This window comes from Rhipicephalus sanguineus, chromosome 8 (assembly GCF_013339695.2).
Source record: "Rhipicephalus sanguineus isolate Rsan-2018 chromosome 8, BIME_Rsan_1.4, whole genome shotgun sequence".
NCBI lineage: Eukaryota > Metazoa > Arthropoda > Arachnida > Ixodida > Ixodidae > Rhipicephalus > Rhipicephalus sanguineus.
This window is the reverse complement of record NC_051183.1, coordinates 14193016-14218742: the sequence shown is the minus strand read 5'-3', so window position 1 is coordinate 14218742 and position 25727 is coordinate 14193016. Positions and strand designations below refer to the sequence as shown.

Here is a 25727-nt window from a genome sequence, read left to right as displayed (position 1 = left end):
CTATCGCAGTCGTACGTTCCACCTGACCCGCAGGCTGGCTGTAAAGATGGCTGCTCCCTATAAGCGATGGAAATTCTGGTCTAAATCTTCATCTATCGCCAAATGGGACTTTTCACCGTCATTTGCTATCTCGCTACCGATTCTTAGGGATTTCAAGCTGTTCTACTAACTTGCAGTGGAAGTTGCTGTAACTGAGATGAATTTGTGTATTTCCCTTAAAACAAGAGTTCTGCTTACGATTGTACAATATGGCGTTTTAGAATTACAATGTATATTCCATCTGATATGTGCCTTCTCGGTCTTTCTACTTTTCTACGATTGCAGTTTATCTTTTCGAAATACTATAATATCATTTTCTCAAAAACACCCTTTTTGAAGTATAGGCGTTGAGCCATGGGCGCTTATAGGGGGAATAATAGCACCTAATCACTCCATACAATCTGTCTCCCTGCCTGTGTGGCAGCAACCACTCAAGTTGCACCCCCGAAAAATGGCTAGATAATTCCACAACAGATGGAGAATGCGAGTCCAAAGTAACCATCGATCGGTAGGTAGTACAGGTGTGCTATGATGTTCATTGCAGAGGCTGTTGACTGCATGAGAGTAGCGACAAGAGAGTAGGATGACGGCACAGTGGAATTCTGACATGGCGATGAATGTGTAACAGTTCTGCAATGACACTCGCTTGACAACGAAGGAACCGCGACAATGTAGTGGCAGCAATGAGGTGGCGATGGAGCGGCATGAAGACACCGTATAGCGATAATGTAAAGACAACCAAGATATGACGACAAAAGCATCGATGGCGAAGGCGGCTACTAGATATTGTGAATGACGATGGGAGAAGAAGCACAACGACGTAACGATGTGGTTAGGATGACGCCACTGACACGACTACGGCAATAAGATGACCAAAAGATAGCCCCAAGAGATGACTGCAAAAGCAGAAATGGTATGGTGACGATGGACTCTAGCGCCGCAAAGGTAACGCGATTACGCAAAGAAGGTTCTACAGATTATACATCACGTGGCCGACCACTGCAGCAATAGGGCACATTGCAATCAATTTTCCCGCGCTATCACCCCTTCAAACATTTAGTTCGGTATGCGCGTACTAACCTCTTAAACAACTCGCCGCTGTTGTGTGCCATCCGCGATTGGAATAATGTACCCCACGATGTTGTGTCTATAATAAACCACGACGCACTTCTACAAATGTAAAATAGTTCGCTTAGTATTGTTTAATCATCTGTTTTAAACCCTATTTCTGAAATCTTGTAACATCGTGTAATAGGCTAGTGTTATGTATCGTCTGCTTCATTTATGCTGCTGTTGACGAGTGTACATTTGTTGCACTGTAACCTTCCCCCAAGTTCATTGTACACCCCCCCCCCTATGTAATGCCCGTGAAGGGCCTTTAGGGTATGTGAATAAAAAATGCACATTTGTGGTCAGCTCCAGCTAGTGATGCAAAACGGCAGCCACTTGCAGCGTTATTGAAGGGTGAATAAAATGCTTGTGCGAGTCGCGTTCAGAGTATATTTTACACGACTGTTATAGGCGAACCATGATGATCAATCATAAAACATAATTGCTGCTTCGATTTGTTCATTATTTAATGAAAACGGTCTTTAAACATACTTCATATGATGTATGACTAAACGAAACACACTCCCATTTCATCACTTTTCTCAGCACTCAAAATGTCACTGTGCTCTGCGCACATGGCACGGTAATGTGCTGATTTGAAGGAAGATGGACGCGGCGCCATGTACCCACTTTCTGTTAAGTAAGTTTAGCCAAAGTTCATGGTCAATAATGCAACGTCGTCTCGGGCAGCAGTCCCCGGTGGCCTGAGAACACTGAAGCTAGGAAAAATCTTATAGCTTTAAAATCATGACAATCAATCTTCTTGTCTCTTGGCGGTGTAGTGAAGGTAAGGTGATGAAAGGGTGTGAAAGTATCGAGTGGGTATATATGCACGGTCTAAAGTTGTACACAAGCATCCGATGTGCAGAAATCGGAGCAAAAGATGCTTGCTTTTATCGTATTTTTGCGTTCTATGGTACCCTGTTATGCAGGTGAGTTATGAAAACGTGTTCTACATTTTCTTAATAAAGCATTGTACGGGTAGGCGCACAAATATTTAATCGTGTACGTTTCTGTCATGTACGTTGGGGTTGGCAAGATATTCCATCTAAATCAATAGCGTTAATTTGTTGATGCGAGTACTGTTCTTAGCACATGTTTTCTTCTTACTTCTAAGGCTTGCGTATAAAATTAGTTGATCTGCACGAAATTGCCTTTTTCATGTGTAGGATGTCCACGTCTTAGTGTTCCGGCTGCATTTCTTTATAATGATGCTTAAATAGGCAATGACACACAGCATTGTACTTCGATGCTAAGCATTATACTCTGCAGCTAATTTTATCTAAAGCATGACTGTATATTGAAGGAACTGTTTATGCGATAATCAGCGTGTCACCGAATGGAGGCATCGCCATCGGCTAGCAATCTTTAATGACGTTGGATATCGCCAGTCACATCAATGCCAGTATATTTCCACGTAATATGGTTAAATGCATTTTATGCAATATGAGGGCGCTTGGGACGCCTGAACGAAATAAAATTATGAGATGTTGCACAGCTTTGAGAGAAATAAGCGCACAAATTGACGGTGCTGGCATTTACTTCTTCACATTTTAGTTATTTTATTTTATAAATACAACCATTCGAAGCGCCCAACACTTGATACCTATGGTGTTTCTCTCCCTGTTACATCATTTTCTCTGTAAATTAATCTAATCGTAACATTTTCTAGTGACAAGCTAAAAAAAAAAGTCCCGATGTGCAAGTGATCATTTTCTTTTGTTGCAAATTTCTTTTGCAGCTGCAAAAGAATTCTATACTTATCCACGCTTATTGCAAGAGCGTAGAACTGCTGGAGGCTTGGTACTTCAGCTTACAGAAAAGATAACCCTGAATCTTGAGAAAAGCACTGTATTAGCGGAAAACCTCGTCTTTGTTACAAGCAGTAAAAGATTAAATGAGATGGAAAACGTAAGTTCAAATTTTTTCTTTTAACTTAGATATTGAAAATTCCCACATGGAAAGAAAAAAAAAAGGTTAGCATCTTTTTACCCAAAGACATAATTCGTGGTCTCATAACGAAACATTTAACCTAGGCACTTTTGTGTTCACTAGGCGCTAATGTTTCGTAACTTTGAGGGACCGCTCAGTACTTAAATGATGGATCCTTCGCCACATCATATACCTAACCTTTCTGGCTACGTACGATAAATTGATAGCGGGATCACCTGGTAGTTCGGCGAAAGCAAGCGCCTGGAGAATAGCCTTATATTGCATGACCAATAAACAACAGCGAAACAACGTATAAGCAAAATGAGTTCCACAAAAGCTCTGTGCAGTCCAACAAGACATAAAAAATCACGCCATATCCCCGAAGTGAATTATGATTGAGGAGCTGGCTCGGATAAAATCGGGAAAACCGTGAATGCTCCGTACAATTCCTCTACTGTAAGACGTCACACGTTGTTATAGTAGTGATTGTAGTCAGGCTGTTGCCGAACCACAAGCGGTCGCAGACCTTGCAGCTGTGGCCGAACGTGTGGTCGAGGAAATATAGGAAATGTGGTTTTGCCTGCGTTAATGCCGTCATCAAGGCGCTCGAAGAACAAGAGGAAGATGACTTCGTTTTCGCGCGAGCGTGCGCATGTTACAGTTCGCTATGCTAGATCCTGTTTTTAGTGCGTTGATAGCATCATCAAGGCGCTCGAAGAACAAGAGGAAGAATACTTCTCTTTCGCGCAAGCTGCGCCTGTAGCGGTCGCCTCTGGAACTAAGGTTACGCTTACGGCGCGGGACATTGCCCCAGCGTAAGAACCTAGCGAGCCAGCTCTTCAAAAATAAATGTTGCAGAGGTGGCGTCTTCAATAGCATTTAGAACGACTTATCGCATGGAACTTGCTTGACAATGGCTTTCTGAATTCCTAAATGAGCGCAAAACTTTAACCTTTCAATTTCGCGATGTAGCTTCAGAATTTTGGTGCCCCCGCCCCCACGCTGCCACTCCAACCTTATCCACTTCCCGGCTCTTGAAATTTCGTGACTGCAGCCCGTTAGGTGCGAGGAGCTTGATGACTCTTATATACGTGCTTCAACTTTTCATCTAACAAACTTCATGAGCGGCGCAGGGGATAAAGGTCCCAAAACATGTTTTTCCTATGACACGTGCTAGATACGGGTATGCTGTACCCAAGCACACGGCAAACTACGATCTGTCCTATTTCTGGACAACTCGGCAGACCAGAGTGCCAAAGCCATTATCCACTCTAGGATTTAAATAATAAAAATAATCGTTCCTGTATTTTGTAACGTAAAAATAAAATTTGTTTACAGGTGAACACATCTCGTATCCAAGAAAACCTGTTTCATGACACACATTATCAATCCTCTGTGATGGTACGGGAGACTGATGGAACAGTAGAAGTTGTAAGTTGCTTGTTCTGAAAATCACATTATTAGAAGGATCGCATTCAGTGGATGTTAGTGCAGGAAGGTCAAGCATGCCCGAGTCAAGGAGCATAAGCAGCCGGGCACTGCTGACTACTCACACAACACTTTTTTCTCTCTTATTAGGCAGCTTTAGAATAGCGTATACGCAGGGTTAGCGTTCCTTGGGTACGATGTGGTATTTTCGTCACTTAACGGTGGTCCCCAGGAGGATAGCGTACGGCGTGTGCTCAGTGGCGACACACTCTAACTCAAATCTTTGCGTACACTATTAGTAAACTGCCTATTATTATACCTATCTGCACCCATAACGCGCCTACCATAATACGTGCTACTCGAAACATCTGTGACCGTGACAACATAAGGATTCACAACAACAAATCCATAATGTGCAATTAAGACCGGTGTCACGCGGTCACTTCTGATCGCCATCGTACCTGATGTCAAATCCGAAGACTTCGTTCTGCTGTGAACAGGATTTTAAGCACAATACGCCTGAAGAGTTAGAGCAGCGCGTCCCAACGCTGCCGTTTATTCCAGCCAAAAGAAGAAGCTCCTCGTGCCGCGCGCTGTTTCTGGTCTCTGTCTTCTTCTAGCAAACGCTATGTTTTCAGTTGTTATAACACCTAATGCGAATCAAATTTCGTGATCGTGATTGGCTCCTTTAATCAAGCTACAGGAGGGAGCGAAGCACTGCCGAGAAAGTTGATGCCAGTCAGCTTTAGTTGCGATCTGCACTGCATCACGCGACACTGGTATAAGATAGCAAACAGCCCTTGTTCAACAACACATTATTTTTTATATCTCGAACAGATAATGTAGCTCATTTCCCAAGTTGATCAAACTTGAATCTGATAAGTTTTCGTGCTTCCCAATGCGCCAGCACACGATCAGGCACCCTGAAAAACAAAGCGAAAGCTGAAAGAACTTGCCATCGGATAACAAAGCAGAAATTTATTTGAGACGTCAGAAATGATGACATAGTTATAATTTTGGCAGTTCATCTTTATAACCTAGAGCATTTCGCACAACAAGATACCTTATTTGCGAAAAGAATGTCTTTTCTAGTGTTATCATAATTAAGAAGTATCTGAAATGGCCAGTTATTAAAACCCAATATTTGACCTCAGTCCGAGAGAGCCTGGTTATACAGAGATAATCAATACTGCCTGGATGTATTTGTATCAGCCACTGTGACTTCTGCAATCTGTCTAAAATTTTGTAACCTTCAATACGTACTGTAACTACCAGTGTACTGTTGCGCTCAGTTTTGTTTATCGCTTCATTTAGCATTCAAGTTACTGCTACCCATTTTCGTGCAGGAGGGTATAGTCAACGACAACCTGAGAATTAAGCCTCTACAGGAAGCTCAGCGTTCATTGCAAGGCGACATTCTGCACAAGATATACGAAATACCTGATATCAACGAAAGATTCATCGACGTTGGTAACATATTTATTTGCGATTTCATCAGCAAGGAAACTGCGCATATCACGTCACTCACGTTTGCTTCACCCTTTCGCATCCCCGCCAAGTTACCACCAAAAGTACACCGCATAGTCAGCGTACATACTGAGGGACAAGAAAATACTCTGCAGCTACTGGCCTACAGGCAAACGCAGAGATTACGTTACGAATGGATGCCCGCTCTTCTACCATACTAGAGGATTGATCACATTACATACAGCATTTGCTAGGTAGAAACGCGGCAAGCGTCAAAGAATGCTCTTATAGGTGGCGTTTTAATGGGTATACATACTTGTAGAAATCCAAAGAAGACAAGATTTTGGAATAGATTGAGGCTTAATGCGAGAAGAAATCGTCGAACAAGAAATGTCGTCAGAATCAACGTACCGAGAGGTGGAACAAAGAAACGCGTCTTCTTGTCTAAACGTTGGCTCTAGTCACAATTTGTTTTCGACGATCTGTAATATTCTCGGTTAACCACTCAAAAGCGACCCACAGCCGCCAGTTCTCAGTACTATCATGGACGTCTCTGAATGAGTAAATTCACCTTGGCTACATCAGTATATCTCTAAAACGTGCGGCCTCAGTTGTGCAGCTGACGACATCGGCCCCACCATTCGGAATGGTGGAGCAATTGTACACGTACTGATATAGTCAGACTAAATATATTGCGTTCGTGTCTTGCCATATAATACTCGCATGAAACTGCTCAGCATCACGGTACCGCAATTGGTTACGCTGCAATAAGGTCCTCTTAATTACAGTGAACTTTTAAATTCAATTCTGAACATTGAGTTCTTATTGCGGAGTAATTATTCGGCACAAGCATGCCTTCAAATGTGATGTTTCGAGGATGGAGCTCGCAGTATAGCATGCATGTATACTATCTATCTGCAGCGTCAAAGACTCAATATCTGAAGAAGGGTAACAATGGAAGGCATAGCAAAGGCCACAGTAAGAAACAGCACGGTAAGTATTTATTCGTAGTTGGCTTTGTTCTATACAAAATTATTCTAGCATGCCACCACACAAGGCCAGACATATGACCACCCACGTATAAAGTGCTGCAATTCCGCTCAGTATTTGTGCACACGATTAGCGAAATAATGGGGTAGTTTACTTTGGCGAGATTGCTATCTTTTTTTTCTTCTTTCAACCTTCTTCTTGTGCCAAATGTTTCCTTTCCTGCGCTACAGTTCACCAACTCTAAGGCCGTGGTGTGCCAGTTTTAACTTCTGCATGTTTACTGAGGTCACATTACAATTGGTATTTCAAAGGTGGGACGCATTCCTGGCTTGTGTTTCGCAATGTTTTAGGGGCGAAGCTCCTTATAGCGGCACCCGTTCGTCCCTCGTAGCGTAGTATGTAACCAGTCTTACGCTTTGACCTGCAAGGTGGTGCCGGTGGGAGATTTTTCCTGTGCGTTGTTGAACAATAAAAAATTCGCAGCGTTGGCTAAAAGCCGACTTCTTCTGTCTCTCATTCCCATTAGCAGCCATTCTTTACCTCCAAGGTAGTAGTGCCTGTTGAGATTTCTCCTGTGCGTGATTAAACAATAAAAATTTTGTTCAAAACGCCGTTGATTGATGAAATAAACCAACAAAAGACGCCAGATGTTTTGTAAAAGCAAAACGAAAGAACGCCAGATGTTTCTAAAGCAAAACGAAAAGACGCCAGCTGCTAAACGAAAGACGCCAGATGTTTTCTAAGCAATGGTTTTCTAAACAATGAAAATTCACAGCGTACATGTAAAATTAAAGTGCGCTGCAAGTCGTCATAACTCATCGAACCTTTAGTATAAACGCGCCCGATCTCACGTCGGTGATGATGTACTGGGCAGAATTCACGGAAGATTCACGGTTTACCGATGAACCTCCGCAGCTTCGCCCACTCATCATCATTCACTCCGTGGATATGCTGTGATTTTTTAATGCGAAGCATATCTTAGCGAAACTCAGGCACTCTGGCCGTTTCAATCTATCTATCTATCTATCTATCTATCTATCTATCTATCTATCTATCTATCTATCTATCTATCTATCTATCTATCTATCTATCTATCTATCTATCTATCTATCTATCTATCTATCTATCTATCTATCTATCTATCTATCTATCTATCTATCTATCTATCTATCTATTCTCCTTACCTTATAATATATCAAAATTGGCATAGCAGGGGGACAGTGGATGACGAGCACGATTCACTGGTCATAGTGGAAAACGCCTGACGCGTACGTCATGAAATCATTTCCCTCAGTCACTCGTGGCACATACCCGCATACGCAGTTCATGTTATGCGGGTAGATAGCCACGGGTGATGCACACTCTCAATCAACACAACACGGTGCGCTGGCGGCCGTTTCGTTAGCTTCATATACACCAAAATTTGTATTGCTTTACGTGACTGTGTGACGAAATTAATAACAGGGGGTAACACGAGAATCATGAAATGCATGTCACGTAGGGTATGATTTACACGCCACGCTCACGGTGCACTCGCGGTCGTTTTGTTAACTGGATATGTACCCAAATTGGTATGGCGTGGCATGAGTGCGTGACGAACATAAATGCCAGATCACGCATCGTACACATGTAGCAGAATATACGTTTCATTAGCATGGCATATACCAAATTGTACACGCATGCATGTATGACAATCCCGCGATATATAGCGAACTAGATGTCACGACATGAATGACTTCATTAGCCTCAATGACAAACAAGACGATGTATGAGGCTGTTTGCTGGCTACTTCGCATTACATCGATTCCCACACTGCGTGGGATCTGCCGATTTTTTCATGTCGTAGCATCTATTTCTTCTAGAAACTCGTGACCATGTGTACCACGTGGTTATATGTTAAAACGAACGAATAAATTCACCTAATAAAAAGCGGTAGATCTCATATTGGCTGTAGCCTCTATACACGTGTCGAGGTTGTTTCAAAGCCTAATATCAGCTCTTGCACAGCATAATACTTAATTATAAATTAGCGTGTCCTAAACATTAACAGCTGGTTGATATTTACAGCTCCCCGTACAGTACATGAGCCAGTGTCGGGCATGAAAACGTTTACTGTAGAAGTTCACGTTATTTCTGATAAAGCGCACCAACAAGATTTCCAAGGAAATGAAGCATTAATATCTTACATGGCAGTTATGACAAATGCGGTGAGTTTTACAGTTTACTAAACATTTCGGACTTGACCGCTCTGGCGCATTTTGCCAGGCTGTGCAGAAAGCGTGTTTCAAAGAAATGTCAAAACAAACAGATAATTACTAGCATTTTGTTCAGGGATTGACTGCTGGGTAGAAAGAAGACAAATCTGATGACCCAAATCGCCACGAGCAATGTTTTATTCGCGAATCAAAGGTGCAGAAAGCATCCCATGGAAATGATTCACATACCTTTAAAAAAGGAACATCGAAGCTAAAATAACATTTCGTGACAAATTTTAATGGCACTTATTCGCTTATTTGTTAAATTATTTCCCTTCGAAAATCTTAGGTACCGATTCGGGTGACTCGAAAATAGAATTCTGGACGATCGGGCGATAACTGTACAACTTCTGTCGCATACGGCGATATGAAAACAGTTTAAACAATACCCTGGTAATGACAATGTGAGCAAATATTTTAAGAGCTAATGCTTCAAAACGCAAGGACAGCATATGCCGCTGAACAAAAGCATAGCTTCAGCAACCATTCTGTATAACAGTGACGCGACCATTGCTTGCCTGTAGCAGCTCGTCCCACCCTTATCCATTTAGCTTTTATATAATGCGTTATCTTTCTCGCATGTCAGTCAGTCAGCATTTACTTTGTTTCAATAGCTTTCTCTGCGGCCCTAATTAGCTGCACACTTTTTTAAACGCGTGGGGAATTACTCTAACAGGCGACCTTGTTCCTGCGTGTGGTTACCCGACATTCCGCATTGTGCGAAATTAGCTAGCAAGTTTGATCTTTACGAAACGTCGCATTTGTAGCAAGGAAAGAACTTTACAACGCGTTATAGTTCGCCCTTATGGCGAAATAAGTCTTGCCAAATGTAAATGACTCTTCAATCGGTGAAGACCTTAAAGCGCATTAAGATTTTACACTGCATCCTTCAATTCTTTGATGGAATCATCGGAAGGAGAACAATGGAGGATTAGCACAGTGAACGTCAAAAGTTATTTTGTTGAATTCAGCGTTATGGCGATGAAAACGTGCCAGCCATATATGACTGGCTTCGTTGAAATTATGCAGAGCAATAGTTATGCACCTAAAAATTAGGCAAGGAATGGTGGCATTGCCACTGCTAATAGGCAGGAACAGTTTCAGCACATCAGATGGAGCAAAGAGCCGTTGCGCAAAATTTATAAAGTCGTCACTATTTTTTGCAACTTTTCATCCATCTCAGCACAATAACCCTAGAATGACTTGTAGTAATAACCAATTTCTAGTTGTACCGTAGCAATTTCCCAAACTTTTTTTACTGTTGTTGCTTGATAATCTGAAAGGGCTCTTGAACTTGCGTTTTCTTTTAGGTTAACTTAAGATATTTGGAAATGGCCAGCCCCAAGATAAAGTTCATTCTTGTAGGAGTGACGAGGACAAAAGTAAGAAGCTTGGATGTTTTCCCGTTAAAGGAAGTTCTTGCGGATTTTGTGTCTATGCGCAGTATATTGACGTTACCTCGCATATTAGTACTAGCCTGCAGTATCGTGCATGCTGCCGCGTATTGTTAAAGGCGGCAACGATTTCCAATAATTCAAGCAATTAGCAAACGCTAAATTAGCGTTCATAATCGCAAGGGGTGTGCAGTTTGGTAAGCTACAATTTCAGTTTTCATTAGGTGACATCGCATATGCTTATCACTTATTGCCTTCATAGGAAGGCTATCAATAATTCAACTATCGCTACCCTATTTAAACGCTATTTAGATTTGCTTGCAGTCATCATTTGTGGAGCCTTGCTTCGCTGTTCTTCTAGGATTATAGTGTTGGCATAACTCTGTCGGTACGTAAGCGGCCCTTTAGTGAATCTACTGGCAAATGTATCAGCTTCATTGCTCTGTAATCAACTGAGAAAGTCACAGTTTCACCGCAAGCGCTACGAAACAGTGATACCAGAAAATTCGGACGTTATACGAAATACAGCTGGCAGCCTTAGGAGCAATATGAATTATAGCAAACATGAGCCTGCTGCGGCACGGTCTCAGAGACTCAGTGACCACGACAAGTCGCAAAGAGAATGGTGGTGTTTAAGACAAACGGCTCCCGTAGGCAGACCATTTGAGGTCGCAGACCATAATATGGCTCGCAAATGATGTAAGAAACGCAACGATCTATCGTACTGGTACTCTTAAATGGTGGCTATAAGGTCACCTCAATGTATCACATTCAGCGTCACGCAACACCCCGGCGTGTGTGCGAGAACTTAAGCGCAGTCATTACGTTCTTCAACGTGATCCAAAGGTACTCGAAATGCTGGTGCGTGTATCAGAACGTAGAGCAGAACCACCGCACCGGAGCACAACAGATTAAACTTTCAGACATTGCTGGCCCTCCAACGAGCGAATGCTAACCTCGTGCTAGCAGTCCCTTGAATGGGAACCCAGCAGCGAGAACGCATTGTCACAAAAGGGCCGTGATGGCCATGATAAGCCTCGCCCACCGTGGCCGCGCCGCACGAGACTTAAAAGCCACCTAAACATCGCCCTATGTTAGCGGTGTAAGCATGTTTCATGTTGGCTACCTTGTGCTGCCGAGCAAAACTAGCGCCGTGGTGTACCCACAAATTCCCTAGTCAAGTTGACGAGAGCAACGAGAGGCCGAGTTGAAACTTGAAGTTAGAGGCACTTGATGGCGTGTCTTCTTTAAAGATGTTGTGTATCTGTGTCATGCTTTGTTGTGTTACCTCGCGAGTGTTCGCTTAGAAGTGACTGAGATTGCTAAGACTACCAGCAGCCTCAATTACGACGCAATCGACTCTGCTGTCAGTTTGGATGAAGCGCGAAAGACAGGAACAGAAAATGCACACATACAACCACACATACTGCACTACGTGTGGGTGTATGTGTACCTTTTCTGTTCCTGTCTTTCGCGCTGCTCCTTTAAGTTACGTTGAACCAACTAGCCAACAAGTTCACTCTTCAAGGTATCAGTGGTGTTCCGATGTAAGCACGTGGTATAATTCAGTGCGCTCCAGAATGAGGGATTTGCCTTGTTAAGCTTCACCGCTGCACAGTGGCGTTATGCGAAGAAAACTAAACGTCATGCTGTGAAGCTCTAGCCCTTCGTGGCCGAGAAGGGTTCGCCGCCGCAAAGTGGTTGATAAAACATTTACGGCTCCGAAGCAACTTAAAGGAATCATGCAGTCATCCCATAAGACTGTCCGAGACGTGTGAATATGAAAGCTTACAGGCGTATTTTCTATTTGTAATAATGGATATATCGAATTATTTCGCGATCCCCTTCGAATCCGATGTGTCCGACGGTCGTCAAGTGCGGTGAAACTTGATGCACTCGAGAGCGTGCGTTGCGTTAAAATGTCTGTGTATGCCCTGCTTTATGTTACCTAGGGCGTGTTCGCTTGAATTTATGCAGATTGTTAAGACTATCAGCAGCGCTAAGAAATCCATCATCTGCGCATTTATTATTTGACCTGAAATGTAGCAGCTGGCGTTTGAAGTAGACATCCGTGGTGGCGCCTCGCAATTGTGCAGCAAGTTCACTATGCGATTACGCTCCAGGCCACCTGATTCATTAATATCTTGTAATAATCTCTGTTGGCATAATTAAGTTTCTCCATGACACTATTCCAAGCTATTTCAAGAAGTGGCTTGGTCTGTTCTCTAATGTAGGGTTGCTGCTAATTCGTTCGCGTGGCAGGTAGAAGAATTGAAGAAACCTTTGCTATGCACTTGCGCATTTATTAGACGTTTGGGTGCTCGTACGGTGACTGGAGACTGCGTGGGCGCCTTTTTTGTAATTAAAGAAGACAAAGCGTCAGGTAACGTATGTGGCAGTTACGATTTCCCTGCTGGTGGGCTTCGCTGAACAACGAATCGTCGATGCACTGTACATGCTTTCCAGATTGCATTTTGCGCGAAAACCACGAGCACAAAAGGAAGGACTACGAGACGAGACTGCGCTCGTCACGTAGTCCTTCCTTTCGTGTTCGTGTTTTTCGCGCAAAATGCAATCTGGAATGCAATACCAACTCGCCCAACGCCCACTTCTTCTAAGTACATGCTTTGTGGCATAACACAACTGCTATGCCATAAAGCTGACTATAGTGAATCTGTCATCTTGTAGCACGTATATATAATGTAAATATATAGTGCATTGAATCCAAGGGGCAGTGCAACCATGGCGTAAAAAAGCAGGGTACGAGTCAAAATATGGGCGGCGTGCGCAGCACAGATTTCTTTGCGCTCCACAATGAAGAAATTGCTTTGTAAGTTTTACCGCTACACAGGCGTGTAATGCGACGAAAACTAAATGCCACGCTGTGAAGCTTGCTACCTGTGGCTGCAATTTGCCGGAAAGATGTATCGCCAGGTTGCTTCAGTGGCGCAAAGTGTTGCCTGGTCCGATACGTACACTTTTCACACGAGCAGGTTGATGAAAAATAAGTAATATGAAAACTTTAACGGCTTCACAGCAGCTTTAGAACGAACAATTGTCTCGAGGGACAGTCCGAGACGCATGGATATTTATTGATATATACTGAGTATGTGCAGCACAACGAAACGAAGACAGGAGAAGACACATGAACGACATAGACTGGCTATGTCGTTTATGTGTCTTCTCCTGTCTTCGTTTCGTTGTGCTGCACATACTCAGTTGGTACCAACTATACTTCAGACAGGCACTTTATGCATTTTTAATTACGGGTATATCGAACTATTTAGCGATGCCCTTTGATTCCGATGTATGCGAGTTTTACTGTATATACACTTAGTCGACAGTGTGCATTCGTAACACATTGGTCGGTTCAGCGAAGCGTTATGTGGTGAGGAGCATTGATTTTCCTGGCGTAAACAAATAGTTTTTTTTATTATATGATATTTAGGAGATGTTGGTGCTTCTGTATAGCACCGGCTTCTCCTTTTCACTGATATGATAGGATATATGTGAAAAGCACAGCAATGAAAAAAAATATTTCATAAAGAACAGCTAGGAAAAAAAAGTAATTCACATTGGTACGTGTTATATCGGCTTAATACCGCACGCATGCGATGGGAGCCATGCATGCATATGCGACACATATATCGGTTGAGGATGGCCTAGATCCATCACCATGATGTGTTCGGTAGGTACCGAAAACTCTACTGATCTGATGAGAAAATAAGCATCGCTGCGCCTAGTACACACATATACTGTGCTCCAAGCAGGGAGGCCGGCTTCGGCGTGACGCTCGTTTGCGTGGTGGCTCGATCGCCACAAGCATTTGTTTAAAACAAGCAATAATATTGATTATTCGGTGACTATCACGGAATATTGGAGCTAAAGGTTTTTCTAAGGCACCTTTTGGGAAAAGCGGGCTTTTCTGGAACCACAAAACAAGGCCCAAACAGCAGCTCATATGAATATATAGCACGCTATACTGTTCCGATCATGTCTCAAACTTCGTCGTCCAAAAAGAACCAGCTTCGTAAACTAATGCGCTCGATACGCCAGCAAGGTTAACACAAAAATGAAACCTAATGCACTAGCTGTGCGGCTATGCCAGTGATCTCATTGAGCTGAAACAAAACTGATTCCCCCTCCTTGCGAACTGCGTGCCCCTTCGTCAAAAAGTGGCCTTTCCCAAAGAAAGCAGCAAGTATGCACCTTAATTCGTGCGCCCATTAAATCAAGCCACCTGCATTTCCATGGTTAAATCGCATGGTCAACGTCTCGCACGCACGTAGAGCCACGGGACTAGGCTAGGTACATCTCGCTTGGAATTTCCTAGGGACAGCACCAAAAAGTGGTCTGGCAACGCGGGCATGTTTTGGTGGCTTTTTAGTCGCTCCCGGCCGCGCCCTAGTCCCTCGCTGCACCATCTTGCGGGCACTTCGTGAACTTAGTGAACACTTCGTGAAGCCCATGTATATATATATATATATATATATATATATATATATATATATATATATATATATATATATATATATATATATATATATATATATATATATATATATATATATATATATATATATATATATATATATATATATATATACGGAGAGAGAGAGAGAGAGAGAGAGTCGACTGCAAAGATACGACTGGCATTCACTGAGTGTTAACATATAAGACAGAAACGTACAGGAGAGCAATTAAAGTAAACAAAAATTAAGTACTACGCATCGTAAAATATAACGGATTATGATAGGTTTACATGTACTACATCGGAAAACCGCAGAAACGAAAAGAAACGGGGGTAGCCGATAGTGTAGTTAGGAGAAGAAATGAACCTGAGCAGGCCTCGTAATGCGTAGGACAGATAACCAAAAAGGAGAGGGTCTTCACTATGTGGCTGACATAGGCTGATAACGATGACAACAATTTTAGTATATCTACCTCAATAAAATGTAGCCCGGACGGCCGCGATTGAGCGTAGAACGAACTTTTAGCCCATCAGCAAAATTATACAGCCGGTGTGCTACCATGACGGTTGTTGTAGCGCAACTTTGCAGCGTGTCGTACAAAAGATAAGATCACAAAAAAAGAGTGGCAACACGTGCATATTTAAAACATGCTTGCCAAGTAGTTATAGTTATCTTTCAGCTTAAAAGAGCTTGTAGCATAGAGTCGGAAAAGACGAGGACAATAGTTGAAGGGATGAAGTGTTTTAGCACTGGAGTCCGTTTGTCACCTCGTATTTTTTCGTCTTCTTTTCCTGCGTTCTAAAAGGAAAATACACTCTTTGTGCGCAAAACGTTTCAGAAAAGAAGACACAAAGGACAGAGCGCACTCCTTTCTGCACGGAAAGAATGCAAAACACGCAACTCACGACGAGCCTAAGCTGAAAGTTTCTGCCATTCCTTATGTGCACAAAGTTTCGCACTGCCTAAAAAGAATTGTGGAAAAAGCAGGGGTGAAGGTTGTTTTCACGGCAAGATCGCTTGGATCCCTATGTAAAAGAGTGAACTCCGAAGGCTCTTCAAGTGTTGAGTGTAATAAGAAGCATGCAAAAATATTTGTAGAATGTATTATAGCAGTTGTGTATTGCATTTCTTTATCATGTGGTCGACGCTACATCGGTCAGACGGGGCGTTGTCTGAACGATCGCCTCAGGGAGCACGCAAATTTGATGCGCGGATCAGTGGGCAGTCACTTGGCAAGTCACTGTGCCAAGCGTGGGTGCACCCCCGTGTTTGATGATTGCCAGGTAATGGCAAGATACAGGGACAAGAAGGCACGTGAAATTCACGAAGCTTTTTTGATTCGCAAGGCAGGAACTGAGTGTGTAAGCGCCCCGTCTATCAACTTGTTGGAGAATGAATACGAGTATATTCTTAGTAGAAATATGATTTCGAGATGTGAATGAGATGTTTTTGCACGTGCGCCATCACTTTCCCTTTCTCTGTGTGTCATCTCCTCGCCCTCATGAGCATATATATTTTCGCGCCATCTGAGCAATAAACTGGTTGTAAGTGTGCGCTCTGTCCTTTTTGTCTTCTTTTCTGAAACGTTTTGCGCACAAAGAGCGTATTTTCCTTTTAGAATGCAGTACCAATCAGCCCAAGTAGCCACCCTGTTGCTTTGCCTGCGCTGTACCGAAAGGCAATTTACCATGAACCAGCAAGCCTGAATTGTTGCGCTCACCTTTGAGCTTCCAAAAGAGATGCATTTTAAGTACGGAGCACTTTAGGGGCCCGGACTGTCGTATGGTGTCGTATGCTGCCATCGCATGCTGTCGTCTTTGTCTCATGTCACTTCGTGTCACGGAGACAAAACCAGGTATAGGGTAGTCGTTTATAGCATAGCCTTGTATAGTAAAGCATAGCAAAGGGCCGAGAAAGGAAACTGAGAGTGACGATGAGGAAAAGGAGGAAGGGAGAACGTAAAGCATAGAACAGTCACCTATGGATCACGCAGGCCAAACCGTGTATAGCACAGCCGTGTATAGTATGGTCTAGTAAGGGTGCGGGAAAAAGAATCGAGGTGAGTAGGAGGGAAATGAGGAGGGGAGAGAGTAAAGTATAGCATAGCCATGTATGGTGTCATGCAGGAAAAACCATATATAGCATAGCCATGTATAGTAAAGTATAGCAAGCGGGCGGGAGAGAAGCGAGAGGGAGGAGGACGGGAAGGAGGAATGAAGAGCGTAAACCATAGCATAGCAATGTGTGGCGTCCCGCAGGCAAAACCATATATAGCATAGCTACGTATAGTATGGTATAATGCGGGTACGGCAGCGGGATGTGAGGGTGAGGAGGAGGGGAGAGGGTAAACCATAGCCATGTTTGGCACCACGCAGACAACGCCCTGCATAGCACAGTCATGTATAGCACAGCCATGTATAGTAGAGTATAGCAAGGGGTGGGAAAGGGAGATGAGCCTGAGAAGGAGTGATGTGAGGGTGAGGAGGAAGGAAACAAGGACGAGAGAGGGCGCCACTACGTCATAAATTAAGGTTTCCTTTCTCGGCATGGACGCCGAGCAAGCTGCACATTTGAAACGTGAGCGCGCGCCTGCCCGTAAATGCTAGCGTCGCTGAAGGGCAGGCGAATCACTGCTCCGCCCTTGGTACATCTTTTACGGTGAGTGCAACTGCAAACTTTTTATTAATATTCTAAACAGAATCATGACTTCGCCAGTAGTGACGGAAGTACCATTGACGCCGAAAAAATGCTGTACGGATTGCGAAGGTACTACAATCAAGGAAAGGTACCAGGAAAACCTGACGTGGTGTTCCTTTTGACAGGGTAAGTAAACGGGACCCACGCTATTCGGCGTATAGTCATTATCGTCGGCTGGCAATTAAGATGAGCAGTTGGCTGAAATCATATTCGACTCCTCAACACATACGAGATGCAAGAGGGAAACACACACACATTGCGCCACACACTTGCGTACCGCGCCGTCGTATGAAACACAGACCAAACACACCGCTGTCTCGTCTGTGTTGGAAAATCCATTATTCAACTATGCCCAGCCCTCGACCTCAGCAAAATTTACTGAAACGTTGTATATAGTTGCTCCTTCACTTAGAGTGAGCAGAAAACAGCCCTGGCCAAGACTGATCCATGATTCTGCACATGCCAATTCTTTCGCAATATTAATAGGAAATTGATAATTTGCTTACAGGTTTGACATGACCGACATTCAAAAAGGAAAACTTGACCGCAGCCTTAAAGGTGAGTGTAGCCTAGTCAGTGACGTGACCATAATTTGTAGCTGTATCTTGTTTTTGGCGTTCCTTGTTGACGATATGATTACGACCATGGGTTATAATCTACGCACTACAACACCAGATACGCTAATGGTATTATGCTAACCGATGCATGGCTGGTTGATGGGCTCACGCTTAGCTACCATTCAAATACCTTCCGTTTAAGGTGAATTAATATAAAGTAGTCTTTTTAAATGTTGGCTCGCCACTCTAAAAAAATACCGAGATTTCAAGAGAGGGGTGAATTACACGAAATTATACAAAATCAAAAATATGTCGTGTTGATGACGGTAAATCTCCAAATTCTATTTGGGCCGCTCCACAGACCCGCACGTTATGTGGACAAGATTCGCGCCTAGCGCTTCCAGTCAGGAACGATTAATTGTGCAGGATGTTACACGTCTTCTGCAGTGCAATTTTTTCCAAGGTATTATACATAGATTGACTACGTGAAGGCATAAAACACAGTGTGGTAAGCTATAATGTGCATTTCAATCAACAGATGGGTAAATGATCATTCAGGGCACTACGTGATCTATTCTACCACATGAGCGGGCTCAGCACCGTCTTGGTGGTTTATGTTCATGCTCAATGACACGTAGTGAGGCGCGTGTGAGCAATGGCCATATAGATGGTCAGTGAATGTGCCTGATGCATAAAAATGGCACTTAGATGTCCTTATAGTTAAGCGATGGGCTGCTAGAGAGGACATTTTTAGAGAATATTTCCTAACTTATGAATTTACAACATGATAAAACAGCTGACAGAAGCCTAACGCGACCTTTGTAAAAAAAAAAAAAAAGGCGCCGTTTGATGGACCTTAATATTGCCCTGAGGTGCTGAACTGGCTTAATGTACAGGTTGTAGCACATTTTATGTTTCGTATTAACTTGTGGCTGAACGGTATTACGTAACCAGCAGCGTTCCTGAAGCGTTATGCTTTAAAATACACTATATTTTAGCGATAGGACCAACAAGCCTGCTAATAAATACCTATTTTTACAAATAACGGTAATGCGCAACAACTGTATTCCCCACATGTTGAGATTTTGCAAGACCACCATAACTTTTTTTAGGGCAAGCCGCTTTAGGGGGAGTGTGTACTCCAAGCGCAGTAGGGGAAGGTGAGGATATTGCCTTGTCATACAGTGGTGTCAACACAATGGCCCACGAACTGGCACACTCGTAAGTATATTTCAATCCACCAAAACGATCAACGCAGCACGCTATTCAAAGTTTGCGTTCATCTTTCTACAAACGCAGGCTTGGGTCCGACCACGATGAAACGCCAGAGTGTCCATGGTCCATGGGATATCTTATGAGTTATGTTGACGGGGGATTAAGAAAATACAAACTTTCTCCATGCAGCCAGAAGGCCATAACACGAAGAGTAACGTAAGTGGGAAGTCAATGCCTTCACAAATGAATTTATGCGTCTTCACTAAAGTCTAAAGTTCACGGTGCAACATATTAATTTAGGCGATATAATTCATCACAGAAACAGTAATAATCGAGCTGGTGAGTTGGATGCTTTTCAGATTGTTTGAAGCGAATATTTCTCCGCGGGCTTTTCTGGATTTTTGTAACGCTAGGGCACGGTGTAGCTGAGATTTTGTCCAGAGGTAGCAATGCCACCGGGACAAGTGCACAGTTGATGGTAGCTAGAAGAATAGCATTTGTACAATTTTCTGGGTTAAGCATTGTTATCATGAAGTCTTACTCAAGCCGCTTGCAGCTGCCACAAAATGTAACATCGGAGATTTCTGTAGTATTTTTTCTACAATCCTCAATGGCGAATGTTTTCCTTGGGGTCAGGACCTGTCGGTTTTTATTAAGGTTGTGTAAAGAAAGAAAAAAACTAGAGAGAAAGAAGAGAAATAGAGAAAAAAAGTTCCATTGTCGTCGCCATGGCTACAAGCGGCGCTGGCTAGCACTGTCGGGTTCACATGCACAGGAATTCCCGATAAAATGGATAGAAGGACGACCGCCGCCGTAGCTCGATCTGTCTTTCACGATGCCACTGTGTGTGCGCCCTTCCCCCAGCAGTAAAGTCGCGATATGCCTCTTGATATCAGGGGGGCTTTCGTTCTGGCAATAACGATTGTCCCGGCCCTTATAAAAACCCTACCAAAACGACAGAGGGCAGCAAAGGAAAATGAAAAAGGTGGATTGGTGGAGCATCGGACACGTTATCCGAAAGTTGTATGTTCGGTCGCTGCAGGCGGCAAGTTTTCTTTTCCGCCACTTCAGTTTCTTCACATATGCACCATAATTATTGCAATACAGTTAGACTACAAATAACGTTACCTATACGTTCCTTGGCTTCATTCTCTGTTGCTTTTTATTAAAATTGTGTCCAACATTCCCTTTCTTTTGTGTCTAAGTTCCCATTCTTTCGTTCATGGCGGATATGACACAAACGGCAGACTTCGAGACATTTAGCGCGCCATGGGCAACGACTAACTTTGTAGGTTGAACCAAGGAGCTGTACTTGTTTCGCGCATTTCCGGTTCTTCGCGGTGTATGGGGCGCGACAAAGGGGATAACTATTGGTTCTATTCTCTGGCGCCCGTGATTTTACGCCTTACCTTCTTGCATGATAAATCGCTATAAACTCGCTCAAGTTTCTTTCCTTCACTACGCTAACTTGTACGGTGAATTCGAACCAATAATGAGTGTTTAGAAATAGGCTACATCAATCAGGTTGACAGGAGACGTGTACTAAAATCAACTACAGGCCTATTTCGTTCAGCTGTGAGCCTTTATTCGACGCATCCATACGTAAGTACACGACTTCCACGTAAGTTTGATAAATTTAACGCGAACTTATCGGCGTCTTCGCAATAATGACGTGACAAAATTGACCTTTGTAAGGGTCATACATTGAAAATGTTACGTGTATATGAGGCTCCTATTTGTGCTCCAAATTACTTCGTCGGCCCTCTTTGTAACTGATTTCTAACGTATTTAGACCTCACATTGTTGCACAGACAGTGGTTAGAACGGGATAACATGCATTTTGCCAAAAGAAATCAGCATCGTAAGCGACGTAGTACGATTGACAATTGTGTCAAGAGGAGCACCATAAGAAATGTTGGGCAGCTCCAGAGCAAAGTGAATGCAGGGGTAGTGCAATGCAGGCCCTGTCTGTGTTTCTCTTGTGCTTATATATGCTCGCTTTGACCTGAAGGCGGGATCCGCTCTTTGTCGGCACTGTCGTTCTGGGGCGAGCGCGTGCTTTCATTTTCGGCGAGCCTCCTCAGAGGCATCCATGGCGGGGAAGACCCTCCGCCAGCCGGCGCCTTCCTATTGGATAGATGGATATATTCTATGAGTGCCCCTTTAAAACCCGATGACATGTGCGTCACCACGTTCGACAAAATGAAGAAGAAAAAAAACACTATTTGTTAAGTTGACCCTGCCTTGTCTACTTCAATTAAATCAATCTTATCATAGGAAAAAAAGATGGCTGCGTGGAAGCGCCCGTAGCGTCGAAACCCTCAGAAACTTTCCGATAATGGGATGGTGGCACCCTCTCTCAGCCTAGCGGCGAAACTCGGTGGCTGTTTCGCTTGGAACTGCGTGACCACGGATGGACAAAGTTCGCCTTCGGTCTTAGGTGCATTGCACATAAAAACCGTGTACAGGAAGACGGCGAGTAAGTGCCGTTAACTTTAATTTCGAACACAGCTTCACGTGGACCGGCACAGAAACACAAGGTTACTGAAAACAAGAGAGGGCGGTACTCATCCGTGCACCGGTGCACTACAACACTTTTCGACACGACCTCTGTAAGAATATCGCACTAAGCTGCAGCTAGATATCTCATGTGACCAAAATTTTTGCTTTCAATAAATATTTACGGGAACGTTCCTATAAGCTATGCGAACTATTCACCTCTGAAATTTTCTCAGTGTTAAAATGCTTCCCGACACCACACAATTATTTCCGTAAGATTTCCAAATGGGTCAACAAAATGAACGCGTTCTTAATTCATTATCTAGCTTGATGCCATTGGTTAGAGTTCTAACGCTGGCCATATTTTTTTTCACCAGCAACCTCCCGAGCGACTGCATCAAGGTTGTAAGTGAAAAGAACTATTTGACTCACCAAAAGAGAGTTCCAGGCCAGACAGTTCGAGCGGATTATTTCTGCAAAAGGGTGTTCACGAGAGAGGCAAGAGGAAAGAAAGTAAAAGCGAGGAAGGTTAGTTTGTCTAAAACTACAATTCACATTTTTATGGTATATGCGTATGAATAAGGGGTAAAGGCTTGGCTTGGTCCGCGTTGTCACTAGCGCTTTTGTACGTTGTTACGAGTGCTCTTTTAATCTTGTACGGTTTGCTCGATTTTGCAAAGTCGGAGAGGCACGAATATATTTAAAGCTTGCCTTTACAACAATAGTCAGTTAAGAAAATAAAGCATGAAGTTAATAATTTGAGCTAAATGTTGTTCAGGGTTTGTATTGGTCTATGAGCTCGCTATTAGAGGGACAAATGTGTAGCAGGCGTAGTTCTTCAAGAAACCAGCGGTTTTTGACAAATAACAGTGAGTTTCAGTTCGGAAGCCATTGGGCCAAACATGGACTAGATGTCGTACATTAATGCGCCATAAAGTACGTGCATTTATATGGGAGGTAGTGGCCAAGTACTGCACCAGGGTGGCCAATCCTTATATGCTCCAGTGTGGCGCTAGCCAAGAAAAGTCAAGCCCGCGAAGGGGAGGCAGAAAGTTAGGCGGGCAGATGACATGTCTGGCTCATCGCATGCGGTTGGCGTTTTGTGCACGACATTAACTGGTCTTTGCCGCCCGTATAATCCCTCTAATTTTTAGTGGACCGGTGGTGAGTTGCAGTGTTTACTACATTTTTGTGGCACATAAGTTTTCGTTGACGCACGGGAAAAATGCACGGATCCCTTGCGATATACGCCTTCTGAGAAATATTTGACTAAGCATATTTATCATCTTACAGACTCTTAACTGTAAAATCAAGTGTTGTTCTGATGCTGGCTCTTTCGTAAACTGCAAGACGTACGACATGTTGGATGGTATGGAGTGCACGCCTGGAAAGGTGCGTGCTTTGTCCTCGACATCTTGAGTACACAAGACACGTGGCTGCATTTTCTTTTTGCAATAAACGCGTTAACTGTTGTGGTCATGTGCTGCTATCTCAATGCGTTTCGGAACAGCTAACTTCTGCCGCGGGGTTGCAGCCATTTGGCAAGCGGGTCCAACTTGAAAACCACGGTGAGGATTGACAGAGGGAGCACACTGTGTTGGACGAATAAGCAAGAACGAAGAAATTTGATGCAAAGTGGAAAATCTGTGAGAAGGCGCTCGTGGCTGAGTGGATTGGCGTACGCCTAGTCAATTGCACTGAGAGAACGTCACAAGGGGCTAAGAAAGCACGGTCGCTCAAGCATTTCTAAAACTACTACAGCCTAAGGAGACAAGTCGGCGCCACATAATATAATTATTTAGAGGGTTTCACGCGCCGAAAGTGCGATACCACTGCGAGGCACGCTGTGGTGGGGGACTGCGGATTAATTTAACCACCCAGGTTTCTTTATCCTATTCAGCAGTCTAGGTACAAGGCGATTGTTTCATTTCACCCCTCCCCCCTCTAAATGCGGCCGCCGTGAGTGGGAATATAAACAGCGTCCCCGACATTTTCCGCACGAAACCAGCATGGGCTGTCATCCGGCGCGATGATGTATCAAAACATTGCCGAAGACTTCTTGTACAAACACTAACCTCGCCATGCAAACGTGACTGTTTGCACGACGAGGATAGTGTTTGTAGAATCACGAACGTATGCGGGCCCAAGCGATTAGGCGGGAATATACCGCGCCTCATTAATAAGTAGGCGACACGCCAGAGATACGTAAGTCAGATTTCGACGAGTGGAATGTGTGTTTCGCAGCTATCATTGAACTGCGAGTGTTAGGTTTTTTTCTGGTTTCTAGTTCGTTAAATAAGAAGTTTAACCGGTATTTGACGCTTTGGGTGCTGAGTTCACCGTCACATTAGCGCAAAAGAAGCCAGTATCGCGGTAAGGGAGAATGCTATAAGAAGTAAGGCTGGGAGCCCCCTCCTTCAGCATGCGACCTGGAGTAACGCTACGAAACATTGGCGCTAGGAAACGTACACGCTGCAGCAAGTGAGGCGAACTTCGTGCTGTCCGTGGTTTCAACACAAACGTTGAAATGACAGCACAACACGCACGAAGGTGTGAGCCTCCTGCTGGTCCCCTCCAGTGACATGGCGCGCGTGACCGCGGGTGGCCTTGCCGAACAGGTCAAAATGTGCATTTCCTGCGGGAGCATTGCAGCGCCCCGTCCCGATGGAGCCCTTCCACGTGCCTTTCAGGGACCGTTTCTTCTCTACTTGAGCCGCTATTTTCGGCGCCTGTCGCACACTTCTACTCACACCTCGAACACACGACGCGTGGAGCGATGTTATTAAAGACGATAGTCTTTCTTGGGGAACTTAAACGCAGAAGTTTTGATCTGTCTTTCTGTTTGTCTGTCTGTCACCCGATTCAGCCGCCCGGCCAAAGTTGAACCACTTGCTTACAGCCCAGCCATCTTGAACTGGTACGGCCGTTCATACTTGTGAACACTGTAGATCAAAAAGTAAACATTGCGCATCTTTGAGGCGCAAAATGAATACGTAAGTATTAGGTGGTGTGTTCCTTTACTAGAAAATACCTAGATAAGTAATTCTAAAGACCCTAATGTTTCTTCGGCTGCGCTGAAAGTGATAGTGTTTCTTAGGCTGCGCTGAAAATGCGACGCTATGAGGCAGATGTGGCGGTTCAACGTAGAAGAGGAGGTCTCGTGTAGTACGACCGGAGAAGACTATCGCCTTTCGACGACATTTGCAGCGAAGCACGCAGATACGCTGCCAATTTTTTGTTTTCGACTTCACCCGGAACATGACGGCGATGCCGACGGCCACGGCCAAAGTGCGCCTGCATTGTCCATAAAACTGCCATCGCAATAGAAAACAATCGCAAAGAGAAACTACGAAAGCCTACGTTTCAATTGTCGCCATTTTAGGAGCACAGCGCGTCCTGGCTCCGGTGGAGAATAATTATTGCTTGAATATTATGCCTAGACTAATAATACCAGAAAAGAAGTTAGCTACGACGAAAACAAACGAGTTGAGTGTCCCCTAAAGACTTACGCTAACTGATACAGCAATTTTTATTTTGCGTTTCTTCCAGACGTGCAAGAGAGGAGTTTGTGGGAAGCATGAATGGTTCCACTGAGAATGAATAACTCTTCAATATAACGAGGAGAAGAAGGAACTGACTTACACAATAAACTGATTCCGGTATACTCAAATC

At 43.8% G+C, this 25727-nt stretch overlaps 2 protein-coding genes across 2 annotated transcripts in view; both read left to right on the top strand.

Moving 5' to 3' along the window:
- The window catches only part of LOC119401424 (venom metalloproteinase antarease-like TtrivMP_A), a 179457-nt gene that overhangs the window by 133401 nt on the left and 20329 nt on the right, over window positions 1-25727 (top strand). The gene's annotated exons all lie outside the window — the stretch shown is intronic.
- On the top strand, window positions 1987-25719 carry LOC119401422 (venom metalloproteinase antarease-like TtrivMP_A). Its single transcript, XM_037668209.2, has 14 exons — window positions 1987-2081; window positions 2891-3060; window positions 4420-4512; window positions 5856-5979; window positions 6898-6969; window positions 9034-9173; window positions 10532-10603; window positions 17786-17910; window positions 18293-18342; window positions 19454-19562; window positions 19641-19772; window positions 22433-22583; window positions 23349-23447; window positions 25605-25719. The coding sequence occupies exons 1-14, from the start codon at window positions 2033-2035 to the stop codon at window positions 25647-25649; spliced, it is 1431 nt and encodes a 476-aa protein (XP_037524137.1). The 5' UTR covers window positions 1987-2032; the 3' UTR covers window positions 25650-25719.